This window comes from Sorex fumeus, unplaced genomic scaffold (assembly GCF_029834395.1).
Source record: "Sorex fumeus unplaced genomic scaffold, SorFum_2.1 ptg000094l, whole genome shotgun sequence".
Taxonomy (NCBI): Eukaryota; Metazoa; Chordata; class Mammalia; order Eulipotyphla; family Soricidae; genus Sorex; species Sorex fumeus.
This window is the reverse complement of record NW_026606151.1, coordinates 5,954,196-5,972,503: the sequence shown is the minus strand read 5'-3', so window position 1 is coordinate 5,972,503 and position 18,308 is coordinate 5,954,196. Positions and strand designations below refer to the sequence as shown.

The 18,308-nt window shown below is 49.1% G+C and overlaps 1 protein-coding gene across 1 annotated transcript in view; it reads right to left on the bottom strand.

Moving 5' to 3' along the window:
* The window catches only part of SIRT5 (sirtuin 5), a 44,710-nt gene extending 27,153 nt beyond the window's left edge, over window positions 1-17,557 (bottom strand). Inside the window, exons 1-3 of the mRNA XM_056132407.1 lie at window positions 17,466-17,557; window positions 6,932-7,080; window positions 2,910-3,043 (exon numbers count right to left, since the gene is read on the bottom strand). Of these exons, the coding sequence (XP_055988382.1) occupies window positions 2,910-3,043; window positions 6,932-7,046 (249 nt within the window). The 5' untranslated portion in view covers window positions 7,047-7,080; window positions 17,466-17,557. The remainder of the gene's footprint in view (window positions 1-2,909; window positions 3,044-6,931; window positions 7,081-17,465) is intronic.
* Window positions 17,558-18,308: the final 751 nt, after the last annotated feature.

Here is an 18,308-nt window from a genome sequence, read left to right as displayed (position 1 = left end):
GAGGGGGCAAGCCGTCTGTGGCAGGCTGGCAACGGGGCAGACACAGGGCCAGGCCTGGACACCAACCGTGTGCTTCGGTCCTGGAACATAGACAGGAGCCTGAGAGATGGTTTCACTCTCCCCAGGTATAAGGTGGAGATCATGTGACCCACCTCATGCTCCCCGCACACACACAGGGATTAAGGCATCAGCTTTGCAGGTGCTGATCCCCCCGGTTCTATCCCTAACACCCCACAGGTCCCTCAAACAGTGCTAGGAGGGAGCCCTGAGCACAGGGACGGGAGTAGCCCCTGCACCCTGTCTAAATATCCAGTTTATGGGCCAGGGAATGAAGGGGGTAGATCACAGAGGACTGTGGGGCAGTGTCTGGGCTGGGACATGCCCTGTGGACCCCCAGGCAGAGCTTCTCCAGCACAGATGACTATTAAAATGCACTAGATACTGCACCTGAAAGTGGTAAACTGCATTTATGTATATGGTACCCCAATTAAAAAAGCCCATTCAACAAGAGATCCCTGGGGGCCCAAAATCACAGAGCAGAAAAGCCATCTGCACTATGCCCAATAGCCAGAATCTAGAAACAACCCGAGTGACCAAGAACAGACGACTGGATAAAGAAACTATGGTGCATCTACACAATGGAATACTATGCAGCTATTAGGAAAAATAGAGTCACAAAATTTGCTTAAAAATGGATGGACATGGAAATTATCAAGCTCAGTGAAATGAGTCAGAAGGAGAGGGATGGACATAGACTGACTGCACTTCTTTGTGCATATAAAAATAAGGTAGCATGAAAATAATACCCAAGAACAGTAGAAACTAGGGCCAGGAAGACTAACTCACGATTGGAAACTTGCTATAAGCAGGGAGTGGGGGTGGGAAGGGCAGTTAGGATAAAGAACGGACCACTATGACAATGATAATTGGAAATGGTCATGCTGGACAAGAACTGAGTGCTGAGACGGGGCTGGAGCGATAGCACAGCGGGTAGGGCATTTGCCTTGCACGTGGCTAACCCGGGTTCGATTCCCAGCATCCCATTTGGTCCCCTGAGCACCACCAGGAGTTATTTCTGAGTGCAAAGCCAGGAGTAACACCTGAGCATCACCGGGTGTGACCCAAAAAGAAAAAAGAAAGAAATTTAAAAAAAAGAACTGAGTGCTGAGAGGAGGTAAAAGGATATGCATGATAACTTCTCAGTACCTGCATTAAAAACTGTAATGCCCAGAAGGAAGGAGAGAGAGAGAAAGGCAGGGGAGAGAGAAGAAAAGTGCCTGCCACTGAGGCAGGCTGCAAGGTGGGGGTCAGGAAGGAAACTGTGGACAACTGGAGATGTACACTGGTGAAGGGATGTATGTTGGAACATTGTATGACTGAAACCCAATCACCAACAACTTGGTAACTGTGTGTCCCATGATCATTCAATTCAAAAAATAATAATAAAACAAATTATTTCTATAAAATTATTTATTAAAAATCATTTCCTAAAAAAATAAAATAATAAACGAAACAAAACAAAAAACCCAAAAGGTGCATGGAGACAGCCCAGCGGAGACCCAGAGCTGTGCTGTGTACAGGGAGGTGCTTCCCCTCCCCCCAACCCAGCTGTCCTCCAGCATTACAGAGGATCCCTGCATTTCTGAATGTGACCATTGAGTACTGAGTAGGGGAAGCCCCTGTGTACCCTGAGATGTAGTTAAAAAAAAAAAACAGTCATTAGCTGGGCCAGAGGTGTGGCTGAGGGCGAGAGTTCCTCCCTTGCAGGCATGAAGCTCTGAATTCTGTTAAAAAAAAAAAAAAAACTAAATCCAGGCTGGCAGAGAATTTTATAGCCTCATGGTCTTTAGAGACCATTTTTAATCATCAAGTTCTCAGCCTTCAATAATCAATTGTGATTTTAACAGGGGAAGTTCACAGAAAGTTTCTTTTTTTATTTTATTGAATTACTGTGAGATACAGTTACAAGCTTTCATGTTTGAGTTACAATCACACAATGATTAAACACTCAGCCCTCCATCAACGCACATTCCCCACCACCAATATCCCCAATATACACCCCCCTTTCCCACCCTCCCTCTGCCTCCATGGCAGACAATATTTCCCATTCTCTCTCTCTCTCTCTCTCTCTCTCTCTCTCTCTCTCTCTCTCTCTCTCTCTCTCTCTCTCTCCTTTTGGGCATTATGGTTTGCAATACAGACACTGAGGAGGCTATCATGTTTGGTCCTTTATGTGCTTTCAGCACACATCTCCCATCCCGAGCGATCCCTCCAACCATCATTTTCTTAGTAATCCCTTCTCTGTTCCAGCTGCCTTCTCCCCTCCGCTCATGAGGCAGGCTTCCAGCTATGGAGCAATCTTCCTGGCCCCTGTATCTACTGTCCTTGGGAGTTCACAGAAACTTTCAATCTACATAATAACTATAGGGAAAAAAAGCAGTGAACTGTGTTGACTAAGGGTTTCCACTTTAGTTACTGGGAGAAATCGAATCGCTATCTGGATAAATGCAAAATACTGCTGGACAGAAAGGGAAGTGGGGCCTCATTGATTTGAGCCAGCATACAGGAGAGATGGCAGGGTTTGGGGAGGTGGTCCTGGGACTCTGGTGGTAGGTGTTGGGAAGCCTGTACACGGCTGGGGTGGTGAGCTGGCCCCCCGGAGACACCATAGCGTTGCAACGTCATAATAAATCAACTTTGAAAATGGTCACCAAAAAAGGATAAAAAGAAAAAAAGAGACATTTTCTAAAACCCCCCTCCAAACTGAGGTCCGAACCCCAGGGACAGAGTGAAAGGGTCAGTGTCCACTTCGAAATGTTCCTTATGGGTTTCAGGTGCTCGCAAAAGTTCACAGTTCAACTCTGCATCACTCAGGGCAAGTCCCGGAGTGTCCTACAGACAGCACTCACCTGAGCTTGCCATTTCCGCCAGTAGCCTCCAGCCCCCCTAAACGTGGGAACCCCACTCTCCGCGCTGACTCCAGCCCCTGAGAGGATGACTATGTGCTTCGCTTTGGCGAAGAGCTTCCGAAAATCGGCCATATCTAGACAGAGAAGAATACCTTCATTAATTCCGGGAACCGCCTGGAATTATACCGTCTCTATTTCCAACCTCGACCTGGTGTGAAATTATCCATAACAACATCAGGGCAGAAATCAGTCCCGAACCGTGCAGGCTCAATCCTCGAGGCTTGATGTGTGACAGAGGTCACGGGGTCCTGACCAAGAGGCCAGGGGGTGGGGTTGGGGTTGGGGGGCATGGGTGTGGCTTTAGGAGAGGGAAGCAGGCGCCTGGCATGTAGGAGGCCCTGGGTTCCATCCCCAGCACGGCATGGTGCGCCCCGCCCCCATCCTCATGTAGCCCTGGGGCCTTGGGAGTACCACACGGTCAGCCCCACCAATGATGACCCCCGCCCTCCCCCAATTTATAAAAGCAAGCAAGGACTGCAGGGACACGGGGCACGCAGCCTTGACTCTGCCCACCCTGGCACTGTGCCCTGCCTTCTGGTTCCCTGACAGCTGGGCAGGTCCTACACTGCACCGCCTGGTTCCCTGAGCTCTGCTGGTGCGCTACTGGGTCCCCTGAGCACTTTCGGGGTGGCTGGGAATCCCTCTGAAGTCAATCCATGCTGCGTTCTTGGGGAAAAGGATGGATGATACAATAATATTGGATGTTGGTGTGGTGGGAAAGCTTTGGGGGGGGGTGGAGGGTCTTCATGAACACCCCAAGAACCACAGCACCGGTTGCGGGGGGATTATACCACTGAGCTTGTGGGGTCACCAGAGCCTCTGGCAGCCAGAGACAACCAGGGAGGGCAGCTGAGTGGGTACTTCGCATTCTTTTCTCTCCTGAAGCTGGGCAGACGGAAGTAGGAAATATTATACCTAAGCAAAAATGAAGTATCAGAAAAGTTATCAAAAGATAAGAATGGGGAGGGGGCTGGAGTGACAGCACAGCAGGTAGGGCGTTTGCCTTGCACGCGGCCGACCCGGGTTCGATTCCCAGCATCCCATATGGTCCCATCCCATATGGTCCCATCCCATATGGTCCCCCAAGCACCGCCAGGAGTGATTCCTGAGTGCAGATGTTCAGGAGTAACCCCTGAACATCGCTGGGTGTGACCCCCCAAAAAAGCAAAAAAAAAAAAAAGATAAAAAATAGGGCCAGAGAGTTCAGCTGGGTTTTTGTTTTATTTGTTTTTGGCTTTGGGATCACACCAGCAGTGCTCAGGAGTTACTCCCGACTCTGTGCCCAGGAATTCCTCTTGGTGGGCTCTGGGGATCGTGCAGGATGCTGGGTCATCTGCATGCCAGTCAAGTGCCCTAGCCTCTCTCCAGCCTTTGTTTTTTATTTTTATTTTTAAACATAGGTGTACTGCTATTTATTCAGCCACTGATTAAGCTGATTGAATTGGGCATGAACTCCACGTTTTGATTTGTTTTTTAATTTTTTTAATTGGATATCTGTGAGACAGACCATTACAATCACAATCACAATCACAACCATCCTGTTATTCGTCGATTGCCTCGAGCAGGCCCCAGTAACGTCTCCTTCGTCCTAGCCCTGAGATTTTTTTTAAAAAGTGCCATATTCAAGGCTCTTTCAGAGTTAGGAGAATGAGAGACCCTTCATTGTTACTGGTATTTGGCATATTGTGTACGCCACGGAGAGTTTGCCAGACTCTACCATGTGGGCAGGTTACATTCGGTAGCCTGCCAGTTTGTCCAAAGTAGGAATGAGATGATAAGATGTCGCGCGGCCGCAAATGCGGCCACGTGCTTCCGGGAGCTGAGTTTTATAGTCTATGAGTCTTGGCCGCTGATGTGATTACACGGCACCAGGGGGCCAGTTGGTGGGTGTGAGCCCCGCCTACTGGAATTTGGAGGATCTGGGTGGAGGATGCTCAGCCCGATCCGAGTAGGCTTGGAGATCTCAGCCCCGGGACCCGCATGCCTTTGTTCCTCTGCCGCTACCTTCATGTGTGCGGAGAGTGGTCTCAGCATGGTGGTGGCTGGTTCTGGAGGTCTTTGACTGCCGGAGCCCTGGTCGGGGCGGGGAGGAAAACTCAACCCGCTCCCCTCCAAGGGGCCCCGGCGAGGCCATTACAAAGCTGTTCATGATTGGGTTTCAGTCATACAATGATCCAGCACCCATCCCTCCACCAGCATGCATTTCCCACCACCAATGTCCCCCCTTTCCCCATCACCATCCCTCAACCCCCACACCCTTCCTCCAGCCTCCCTCTGTGGGAGGCACTTTTCTTCTTGCTCTCTCTCTCTCCTTTTCATTGCGTTATGGTTTGCAATACAGGTACTAAGAGGCCATGGTGTTTGTTCAGGGCATTCGGTATTTTTACGGGGACGATAAGCCTTTGTTTTTGTTTTCGTTTTAATTTTTATTTTATTGAATTATCATGAGATACAGCTACAAGCTTTCATGTTTGAGTTACAATCATACAATCAGCCTTTATTTTTTAATTGGATGTATTGAAGCCCTGTTTAAAACGCCCAACCAAGGATCACTTGTTTGATTTTTTTTTTTTTTGGAGTGGGGGGCATTTGGGCCATGCTGTTGAGAACACATGAGAACTTAGCTGTTCTCAGGTGCTACTGAGAGTGGCTCTGTGCTTGGGAAACCATACATGGTGCTAGGGATCCAACCAGGGTTGGCCGCATGCAAGGTGAAAATCTTACAATCTCTTGGATCTCCAAAGATCACTTTTCATACAGATTTGTTGGGTTCTTCTAGCCAGCCTTTCCCCATGATCCAATAGAACATTCCTCTTGTCAAAGTTATTTTGGAGGTCCAGGTACTCAAAAAAATTCCGTACAAATGACTGACTGGTAACGGCATTTCCAGGACCATGCCATAAGTTACCAGCATCATGTCAACTAAGAACATTCTACTTTTGGAGAGTGTGTGTGTGGGGGGGGGGGGGAGCTGGGGCTGACAAAAGCTTAAGGGCCCAGGTAGTGTTGATCCAAAGGCTGTATCTGCATCATTTCTGTCCAGCAGAATAGTTAACCCTGTATTACCCTGTAGGACTGTCACCAGTATCAGCTCCCTGGAAAGAGGTGAGGAGCCAAAAGTCAGTTTGGGCAGGAAGAAGGTGCAACAGCTGAAGTGAAGCTTTGTGGGAACTCTGCACGGTCCCCTGAGCACTGGCCAGTCACGTCCCCCCACCCTCAAGAAAATAAACTAGGGGCTGGAGCCATAGTACAGCGGGTAGGGCCCTTGCCTTGCATGCGGCCGAACTGGGTTCGATCCCTGGCATCCCATATGGTCCCCCAAGCACTTCGAGGGGTAATTCCTGAGTAAAAAGCCAGGAGTAACCCCTGAGTATTGCAGGGTGTGACCCAAAAAAGCAATAAATAAATAAATAAATAAAGTAAACTAAAGTCATGTGTGCGGATCTTGGGAGACCATTCTGGGAGAAATAAGAAAATGTCTGAAATAGAGCTGTGGTCTGCTCATCCACCTGCACCGATGAGTAGACAACAGCCTCACTCTCCCAAACCTTCCAGCTTTCTTCAGCGCAGACCAACCTCCGCCCCTCAACACACACACACACACACACACACACACACACACACACACACACACACATCTTCTCTCCCAAACCTTCCAGCTCTCTCAGCGCAGACAAACCCCTGACCCTCAATACCTCAATACACACACACACACACACACACACACACACACACACACACACACAGCTTCCAACTCCAGTGGAGGGAGGACAGGCTAGGCTAAGCAGGACTTACTTGAACTTGGACGCGACAAACCTTCCAGCTCTCTTCAGCGCAGAACAAGCCCTGTCCCTCAACACACACACACACACACACACACACACACACACACACACACACACACACACACAGAGCTTCCAACTCCAGTGGAGGGAGGACAGAGTATGCTAAGCAGGACTTACTTGAACTTGGACGCGACATCGTCAGGCAAATCTGGGCTCTTGTGGCCGCAGAAGACTTCAGTCCACAGAACAGCTGGGAAACCAGCTTCCTCGGGGCCGTCTGGAGGGCTCGCATCTGGGTTCTTCAGTACGACTGATTCCCGGGTGGGCTTTAGAATATAAACAAAGGGAAACCATCAAAAATACATGTTTTCCTACAGAGATACGTGCAAAAGAATGCCCTTAACACAAATCTTCAGGAGCAGAAGGTGGGGAGGTAGCTCGGTGGTGGAGAGTACGCTTTGCTCTTAGGGTCTGATGGCTGGCATCAAAAATTTAAAAAAGAACGTGGAAAAAAAAAAAGATTTCCTAACAATGCCAGCAGCATATCTTTATAGTTGCTACCGATTGACAGAATTACATATAGACCTGATTTAATTTGGACCCAACTTGGAAAAAAAGGAGACGAAGTCAATAAACAATGGCTCTTTTGCAATCTAGACTGTGGCTGCTATGGAAAAAAATAATGTTTGTGCAATTCTACTGCGATGACATTCTGAAACTGCAGAGACAGAAAACATACGTCAGTGGTTGGGTGAGAGGAAAGGAGTGATGAGGAACCAGGTGGGGTGGTAATGGGTGGGACCATCCCACATCTTGATTATGACAGTATTGTGTCCAAACCAGTAGAACACTGTACTCTAAAAAGGTGAACTGCAATGTGACCAAATTAAAGTATATAACTGTACTCTAAAATAACAGGGTGGGGCTGGAGCAATAGCACTGCGGGTAGGGCGTTTGCCTTGCTCTCGGCCAACCCAGGTTAGATTCCCAGCATCCCATATGGTCCCCAGAGCAGCGCCAGGAGTGATTCCTGAGTGCATGAGCCAGGAGTAACCCCTGTGCATCGTTGGGTGTGATGTAAAACTAAATTAATTTATTAATTAATTAAATAAAATAATGGGGGGGCAGGGAGAGCTCAGCAGGTTGACCTGAGTTTGATCCCCAGCACTGGTACCCATGGTTCTCTCTGACCCATTTTTTTCTCAAATGGAAGAACTCACGAGAATTCATAAACAGAACTGCAGTATAAAATGGAATGTACGGGGACAAAAGCAGAAGCCAGAATTTCCAAGGTATGTGCCTCTGTGATGTCTGTCTACATGGCCCAGGGGTTCCAGCCAAGACTAGCACGCTGTACCTCACCCCCTGAGGTCCCACTAGGGGTCAGTGACAAGGTGAGAAAAGATGGATTATAGGCTCTGGGCCAGGGTTCAATGAGACCGGGGAGGGCTCAAGGAAATGGGACTTTGTCCTGGATTGGCCTGCTGCCCGCAAACAGGACGCACTGGCTGAATCTTTTCATGAATCTTATCCAGAAGGTGAGACCCGAGCTCTGATGGGTCAGGAAACAGCAGCTGGGCAAGGAGAATGATTTGTTATTGTTGGAATATAGCTCCAAATATTTAGGCTTAACACTGTTGCTGTAGCAGAAACAACTCTTCAAATTGTGATCCAGACACTTCATTTCTTCAACATGTGACTAAATGACCCTGATCACCCCTGGACAGTACAGGACTATCGGACACTTTGCAACAAGCACTGCTCTGGGTTCAGGGATGGACTGAAGATTTAGTACAACAAATGAGACTTTTGTGTTTGTTTTGTGTTTGTAACTCTTCCTAATTAGGGCTGGAGCGATAGCACAATGGTAGGGCATTTGCCTTACAAGCAGCCAACATGGCCGACCCGAGTTCGATTCCTCCGTCCCTCTCGGAGAGCCCGGCAAGCTACTGAGAGTATCTCGCCCGCACGGCAGAGCCTGACAAGCCCCCCGTGACGTATTCGATATGCCAGACACGGTAACAACAAAGTCTCCAATGGAGACGTTACTGGGCCCGCTGGAGCAAATCAATGAACAACAGGAGGACCGGACTCCTCCTCCTTTACTCTTTCTATTTCAAATTTTTCTGTTTTTGTAAACAGAAAAGGGGGAGATGTAGGATGACATTGCTTTGTCCTTCCTCCACAAGGAGCTTAGGTTTATCAGGTTACACCATTACAGTGCTCCTGAGGCACTTCCATTCCATTCTGTTTATCTGTAGGGAGACTGGTGTGATTGGAATAAACTGCAACTAAGACCAACCAGCCTGGCCCTCGTTCCTTCCCTTGCCTGCCCATCGGCATCGACCTCCCCAGGGTGGGGGAAGCAGCGTGAGACTACCGAACGCGGGCGGCGGGAGAGATAGAGCCACCGCCACTGTGTGCAGTGCCCCTTTTTTGAGTTTACACATGTTATTGCCCAAGTTTCAACAAAGTTCTTGCTTTTGGTCTGGACTCAGACCCAACAGTGGAGATGTCTTAGTTCTGTCCTGACTGTCCATGGTCACAAGGTGGCCTGGTCTGGCTTTAGGTGTCTCGTGAAATGGCTGATGTGCATCAGGAGCATATCATTGGCTTATCAGTGACAGGTCAGGACTGAAAGCAACCCCATGATCATCACCTTATAAACGGGGTCCCTGAAGTGGGGTTCATCCGTACGATGAAATGTGACTTGGCGACCAGAACTGCTGATGTTGGAAGAGAAATCCTCAGGGTTCCCTTTGTCCGTGGGGAAAGGGACTCCCTCTTCAATTCGACCACCTTCGATTTTTGTTTTTGTTTTTTTGCTTTTCGGGTCATACCTGGCGATGCACAGGGGTTACTCTAGACTTTGCACTCAAGAATTACTCCTGGCAGTGCTCGGGGGACCATATGGGATGCTGGGAATCAAACCTGGGATGGCTGTCTGCAAGGCAAACGCCCTACCTGCTGTGCAATCTCTTCAGCCCCTCTACCACCTTCGATTTGAAGTGTTTACTCTGCAGCGTCTCCAGGCTTCCTGCTCAGAGCCAGGCAGGAGCAGTTTCCCAAGGTCTCCTCATCCAGAGGAGATGGGAATAGGCTCTCCAAGACAGACCCATGGGAGAATCATGTCCTGGACTGAATCAGGACACAACAGGATGCTGTAATGCCAGGTGGCAGGAACAAGAGAGAAAGCCCTAATACTGGCACATGGATAAGAAAAAAACCTTCACTATGATCAGTCTTCAGAGCTCAACTGTATTAAGAGCAGGTTTTTGTTTGTTTGTTTGGGGTTTTTTTTTTTTGCTTTTTTGGATCACACCCGGTGATGCACAGGGTTAATACTGGCTTTGCACTCAGGAATTACTCCTAGCAGTGCTCAGGTGACCATATGGAATGCTGGGAATTGAACCCAGGTCGGTGCAAAGCAAATGCCCTACCTGCTATGCTATCGCTCCAGCCCCAAGAACAATTTCTTTATTCCTGTATACATCTCTGGACAAATAACAGGCACACCATTTTTTTCTTTTTTAGGTCCTGGGGGGATGGGGTGGGGTTTGAGCTGCACCTGGTGGTGCTCAGAATGTACTTCTGGCTCTGCACTCAGGGATCACTCCTGGCAGGGTTTGGGGACCAAATGGGATGCTGGGGATTCAACTCAGATCAGACATGTGCAAGGCAAGCATTCTGCCCGCTGTATGAGCTCTCTGGCCCCAGAATAACTTTTTGGACATCCCTCCTGCTCATGTGCTTTCCTTTGCTTCTCTAAAACTTTTGCTATTTGATACTCTAACTTCCGGTGTACTGTACTCACAATACAACCAGGCAAGAGTGTGGAAACAGAGCTATGCTCCACCACGAGTCTCATCCCTCCAGCAACATCATGCAACAAATGCAGTGAATTCTAACCTGTAAGGCAACTGCAATTTGACCATGGAAAAACCTATCAGTGAAACCCTAAACCAAGTGATCAAAGTTAACATCACCAGTAGTAGTAAGAGAGGCAACTTCCTCTATCTCCTGATACCATATCATTCAACAGGCATATAGCATGCCACACCTGTACGGTATTTTTCCTTCAAAGTGAATGTGCTCAGTTAAATGAGAATACACAATAAAGATGGGAAAAGGAATGTTGGTATGAGAACAGGAAATTTTAAACCAAGTTTGCAAATTAGTTAATTATACTGTATCAGTGTAAACACCCTTCTTCAGATCATCTACTCAGGTAAGAAGTTAACCTGCGGGAAAATCAGGTAAATGCTAAGTGGGAACTCTGTGTATGAATTTTGCAACATTCCTGTAAATCTAAAATTATTTCAAAATAGTTACTTTCTTTAAAACACACACACACACACACACACACACACACACACACACACACACATACAAACACAGACACAGAGCTAAGTGAGAACCCCAAGCCCAAATACAAAAAGTTATATGCTACTTGAGACCAATTATATGATATTCAGAAGAGGCAATACTCTAGGTACAGAAATCACATTCACAGTTTTCTGACAACTAGGAGAGAAAAAGGCAAGGAGGGATAAGAAATCTTCCTCCCTCCTCCCCCCCCACCCCCACCCCCCCCCCACACACACACCTGGTGACTCTCAGAGCTTACTCCTGGCTCTGCACTCAGGGATCACTCCTGGCAGGTTCAGGGAATCATAACAGGTGCCAAGAGGACCAAATCTGGGCCGACCCTATTCTAGGCCTTATCTACTGTATGATATTTCTGGCCCCTGGAATCTTTTTTAAGCAATGGCAAATCCCTTGTCTTTATTTTGTGGTGCTTTTTCAAAACTCAGAAAACCACATAATAAAAAAAAACAGATATTATAGTATGTAAGTTTGATTTCAATAAGCCTCATTTAAAAATAAGAATCAAGGGACCGAGAGGTAGTACAGCGGGTAGGGTGCTTGCCTTGAGTGCAGCTGACCCAAGTTGAATCTCCAGCACCCCATATGGTCCCCTGGACCTGGTCACCGGAAACCTGTCTCTGCTATAATAGAGAAGAATGGGCAAGAAAATTTGGGAATATTTGAAAGAGAGATTAGGTTAGAGGAAAACGGAACATTATTAGTCTCCAGAACTACAACAGCAGACAAGTCGAGTAGAAGGGCTCTGGAGACAGCCAGGGAGCACAAAAAGATGGGGTGGGGGTGGGGGATACATGGGGGGGTGGACAAAAGCCAGGCAGAAACAAACCACCCCCAGCTCCCTCTGAAGGAAGCCTGGTGAAAATAAATTTCAACCAGCATGGCCATGATAAGCTTATAACAAAATTTATTTGGAAAAGCAAATGATCCTAACAGCTCCATAAAGGGCCTGTTATGTACTACTATGGCTTTGAATTTTTTATTTCGTCTTCTCAGAGTTGTGCAACTATCACATGATGAAATGTTCTAAAACATGGTGAAAATGTTCTAAAATTAGACTGTGGGTTTTTTTTAATTAGGGAAAAATCTTAAACAGGTTAAAAAAAAACCCCAACAATGAGATCTATGTTCTCTTCACCCAGTTTTAATATTTAAGAGGGGTTTTCAAGATCCATTTAAGGCTTTTAAGACCAGGTCACAGGTAATCATTATTAAGCTTACACATCTTGGGGCTGGAGAGACAGTACAGGATTAAGGCACTTACCCTACCGTGGCAGACCCCTGGCATGATCCCTGGTATCTCATGGTACTGAGCACCACCAGGAGTGATTCCCTACACTTCACAGAGATGCAGGTATCCCCCAATCATTAACTGTGTGCTTCAAAAATAAATGAGCTTGGGGCCAGAGCGACAGTACAGCAGGTAGGGCATTTGCCTTGCACACGACCGATCCGGGTTCAATCCCTGGCATCCCATATGGTCCCCCAAGCACCGCCAGGAGTAATTCCTGAGTGCAGAGCCAGGAGTAACCCCTGAGCATCACTGGGTATGATCCAAAAAGAAAAAAATAAATAAAATAAAATAAATAAGCTTGTTGCACATCTTGTCTGGAACTGTGAAGATTCAAATTCCTAATACTGCCCAAACTCCCAATAGCCCCTTAATAAAGCAACTTTTCCTATCGTTTTAAGTTTAATATATATCTTAAGGGGGTTGGAGAATAGCACAATGAATTGAGCACATACTTTGCATGAGGGAGGGGTGGGCTGGTTGCACCACTGGCGGCAACCCCTCTCAAAGGAATTTTTTCCAGTTTTGCCTTTTAATATTTAAATTTAGAACTGTTTCAGAAAATTCTGTGCCTTTGTAGATTTAATAAAATACTGGGGGGAAGGGGGAGCAAGTGATACAACAGTGGATAGGGTGTTTGCCTTGCACACAGCCAACCTGGGTTCGATCCCCGGCATTTCGTATGGTCCCATGAGCACCACCAGGAGTGATTCCTGAGTGCAGAGCCAGAAGTAAGCTGTGAGTACTACCAAAGAAAACATACACGTACCTGCTGTTCTATCTCCCCAGCCTCTCCTTGTACATGTCAACCCTAGGTATCCACAAAGATTTTTAAGGGATATTTAATCAGAGAATTACAGGATTAGAACTGGTATGACCTGGATAAGACATGGATTCTTTCATGTAGAAAATCCAAAATTTTCTACTGAAATGTTTTGATGCGTACTAATTTCATAATGAAAATATTTTTTTAAGTTTTATTCACTCATGTACCAATATTACAAAAATCCCAAGTCTCTATTTCTTTTCAAATTTTTGTTCCTGGAGCTGGAGTGATAGTACAGTGGGTAGGGCTTTTGCCTTGCACGTGGCCAACCCGGGTTCGATTCCCAGCATCCCATATGGTCCCCTGAGCACCGCCAGGAGTAGCTCCTGAGTGCATGACCCAGGAGTAACCCCTGTGCATCGCCAGGTGTGACCCAAAAAGCAAAAAAATAAAAAAAAATTTTGTTCCTGTTACACACCGAGAGTATAGTTTGTTGGTGTTGGTGCTGGAGTTGGTGTGTGTACCACACAACGCTGGGGATGGAAATTAGCATTCTTACAAGCAAAGCCTAAGCTCAGCTCAATGAGCTATCTCCAGGCCCCCAAATCACTAGCTTCTGGATCCTTTGCCTAGAAAATGAAGGACACCCTATTTCTTCTATACATTATATCAAACGATAAATATGTGCATGTATACATGCTCATGGATTAGATAGCTAAATATATATGCTCCCCCTTTTTTTTCTTGTTGGGTCACACCCGGCAATGTACAGCAGTTACTCCTGCCTCATGAACTGAGAAATTACTCCTGGCAGTGCTTGGGGGACCAAGTAGGATGCTGGGAATCGAACCCGGGTCGGCTGCGTGCAAGGCAAACACCTGTGCTGTCACTCCAGCCCTGCCCTTTTTGTTTGAAGCACCTATCATACTAACTTACCATTCTATCAGTGGAATCTATTCTTTATGTCCATGTCTGAAGCAATAAGTCAGTAAGCAATTTTGATCTCATGGCTTTCTTCTACAACTCTTGTCGTATTTTACAAGCTCTTAAAAATAAATGCATGTGGGAATTTCTTTGTTGAATTTTCTATTAATTTACAAGATGTGCTGCAAGTCTCTCAGTAAACGTGAAAACAAAGTCTTGATTAAAAGCAACATGTTGGGGGTATGGTGCCGCCAACAGGTCAATCTGTACCTGTGAGGCGAGTGCATCAGCAGCCTAATGGCACCTTCAGACTTCCAGATACCCCAAAATTGCTGCTGTGCCTTTGGCCAGACCCCAAAAACCTGGGGCAAAGTTTACCAAGAAAGTAAATGGTCAAAAGTTAGGTATGTGGGAGACACACCCACAAACCACTTCTGGCTCAGCTATACAATTGGAGGCATGGACTCTTTGGTTCCTTATCGGACTGCTTAATGGCCATGATCCCAGAGACTCAGAGACAAATCTCGGAACTCGGCAGCTTTTGGCAGAAATGCGTCCAGTCCCTGCAGTAGGTTACTAGCGCTGGGCCACCCCAGGTGGGAATAGGTTTCATGCCTTGGCGTGCTCCCCCTGGTGGCCCGGTGGCCGCCGTCCTCCAGAGGCCACTGGACAGTCAGGTTTGGGCCTGCAGTGACGAGACACATGAGGCCTCACGGGATGGGGGAGGAGCCCCCATCTCAACAAAACCCCGAGTCACCACCCACGAATTGCCTCTCAGGCTGCTCATCAAGTTGCTTAATGGCCATGATCCCAGAGACTCAGAAACAAAACTCGGAACCCAGCAGTTTTTGGCAGAAATGCGTCTGGACCCCGCAGTAGGTTACTGTCACTGGGCCACCCCAGGGGGGAAAGGGTGCTGTACCTCCGCCTGATCCCCCTTGGTGGTTCGGTGGCACCCATCCTCTAGAGGCCATTGGACAGTCAGGTTTGGGCCCTCAGTGACAAGACACGCGGAGCCTCACGAGATTGGGTGGAGCCGGCCCTTTCATCCCCATCCAACAAGACCCTGATTCACCACCCACAAATGGCCTTTCTGGCTCCTGATCAAGCTGCTTAACGGCCATGATCCCAGAGACTCAGGAACAAATCTCGGAACCCAGCAGGTTTTGGCAGAAATCCCTCCAGATTTAATTGTTAAAATTTCGGAATTTCAAAATCGCGCAGCCACTACTGCAGCCGTGAGACATCATATGTTATTCATAACCAGCAATAGAAAACAAATTATCTACTGTTGCCTTTTCGGCAGATCTGAGTGTTGGGGTAAAAACCCAAATAATAATGGTGGGTCTGGTGTCAAAATATTGAATGTAATCAAAGTAGAGAGAGAGAGAGTAATGTGGAAATCATCTGCCCCAAAGGTAGGGGGAGGCTATGGGATGGGGGTGAAGGAGAATGGACACTGGCGAAGGTACAGGTGTTTCATTGTATGACCGAGACTTAAACCCGAAAGCTTTTTAATTGCTCTCACGGTGATTCAATAAATAAAATTATAAAAAATTAAAAAATAAATAAAAGCAACATGTTTACATGTCTGTGAATAATGCCACCAGGAATCTGTTCCAGCCCAGACAGGAAACCCTCACCTCAAGGCTACTACCAAGTGTGTTTTGGCAGCATCCTCTGTGCCACCGTTTACCTGTCCTTTGGGGGGAACTGAGGCAGGCGAGGTTCTACCTTCCATGAGTTTACCTCCCTATAAGGTCTAAAACCAAATTCAAAGGGTAGGGGCCGGAACCGGAAGTCAGAGTGGTTAAAACTCAGAAGATCTGGTCCAGAGGTCGCAGAGGTGGAAACTGCCCCGAGTAAAGGCGCCAATCCCTTTGCCTTGATTTTACCTTGGGAATGGGGGTGGGGCGCCACATGGGGAAGAGGCTCAGGGGAAGAAGTAAAGTCTATCAGAATCAGTAATGCCAGTTCCTAAGGGGCTGGAGCGATAGCACAGCGGGTAGGGCGTTCGCCTTACACGCGGCCAACATGGCCAACCCAAGTTCGATTCCTCCGCCCCTCCCGGAGAGCCCGGCAAGCTACCGAGAGTATTCGATATGCCAGACACAGTAACAACAAAGTCTCCAATGGAGACGTTACTGGGCCCGCTCGAGCAAAGTGACATTACTCTGGGTGAATGTCACTCCATTTCAACAGGGTTTTCTCCTAAGAAAGTCACCTAACAAATTAAGAAGAAAAAAAAAATCTGTACACCCTCTGTGAAAACAAAAGGTGGGGGGGAGGCTCCTACTAAATTAGAAAGATACAATAAATGAAAAATTAGCATCAGGAATTAGGCGCTCAGGTTCAATCCAGGCACAGCCTGGACCCCCCCAAGACAACCAACTAGGGGCAGGTAATCGTAGCAGGGCACCAAGTGCAGGGTAACCCCTGGACACCTTTGAGTCCCAAAAAAAAGCAAATGAAAAAAGGAAATGAAATACCTGAGTATACTTAAAGGAACTGCAAAAAGTTCCTGGGGCGCTCCTTGAATCCTGTTTTGAAACTCTGCCCTAAGTAACCGCAGGTCCCTGCTAGCTGCTGTCCAGGCTGCCAACTCACCCGCTTCCCCCAGGCCACCAGCTGCTGGGGTCAAGGTCACCAGCGACCTGCCCGTGGCTATGTCCCCACGCTCGGACTCCTGGGACTTCGTCAGGTCCACCCTGGGATCCAGGCCAGCACCTCTACCCAGGCTTCCAGACGCCCCCTGGGGCTCTCCTCCTCCCATTGGGCTCCCCCACCCCTCCAACATCCAGTGTGCCCCCCAAAGTACTGTGCAGCCAGGCTGACGGCGGGGGGGGGGGGGGGTGAGGGGGGCAGTGGAGAAGGAAGGACCTCTGGAACTTTCTCCACCCCACTTAGCCTAACTGGCCAGACCCCTCCCCTTCCTCTCTTCCCCATGCCCCTGGACCCCCTCCCCCCATGCACCTCCAAACCCTCCTCTTTGCACGCCCCCAGCCACCGCCCGTGTAGGGGACACACACCTGCCCCCCGGGCTGCTGCGGGGGCCCTCGGGACGCTCCGTGCGGGGCTTCCCGGGCTCCTCCCTGTCCCCACCTGGCCTCCCGGGCCTCAGCTACCCCGCGCTGGGCCCTGATCGCTGCCAGGCCACTGCCCGGGGTCCCTCCCGGTAGCCGCCGGGTTGGGGCGCGCCGATCGCGCATGCGCACCGCGGGCCACCCGCGCAGCTTCCGTCCCGGGAGGTCCAGGCGGGGGCTGGGGCCGGGGGGGAGGAAGAGGAGGAGGAGGAAAGGGGGACACGCCGCGCAGCGGGGCCTGGGTTCGCGGGGAACACGCACCTGAGACAGCGAGCTGACGCGGGACAGAACCCGCAGGCCGGGGCGCAGCGCTCGGGCCCCTCCTCGGGGCTGCAGCGGCCCCTGCCGGGGACTCCGGCGCGGCTCCCAGCTCCGCAGCGGGGCGGGGACTGGGGTGGCGGGGGCTGGGGTCGCGGGGGACCTTCCCCAGCGCTTTGGATCGGGACCTTCCTCTTCTAGGAGAGGCTCGAGCTGCAAGGCTCAGCGCGCTTTGCAGGGTTTGCACCCGGATGCGTGCTCCGCCTCGGACCCCTGGCCGGATCCCATCCTTCACGAGGGTCCGGGCTTTCCAGATGTTGGGGTTCCTCGTTTCCCTGACCCCAAGCAAGCCCGGAATAATGCAGCTGCCCAGCAGCTTCCCCTCGTCCTCCTCCCCCATCACCCCCCTCCCCCCCCCCAGGGCGCAGAGCAGGCAGCTGGACGTCCAGTACTCTGACCCACGTGATGGCCAGTGCTCACTTGCCCTTCCAAATCGTGTCATGCCTTCGAGTGTGTGTCTTTTATAGATCCAGGTACAGTGCTGGGAAACTTAATACATCTGGGCCAGAAGTTCATGTGCTACAGATGCTAACCAGCCCCAGGGTGAGGACCTTGAGGACAGAGACATGTTGGAGGTAAGAAAATTCAAGGCCCAACCCTGGTTCAGCGTGGAGGGCGCTTGCCCTGCACGTGGCTGACCCGGGTTCCATCCTGGCATCCCACATGCACTGCCTGGAGTGATTCCTGAGTGCAGTTAGTAAACCCTGAGCACTTCCGGATATGCCCCCCTCCCCTCCCCCACCCCCAAAATAAAATAATCCAGAGAGGAGAACCAAGTGATGGGTG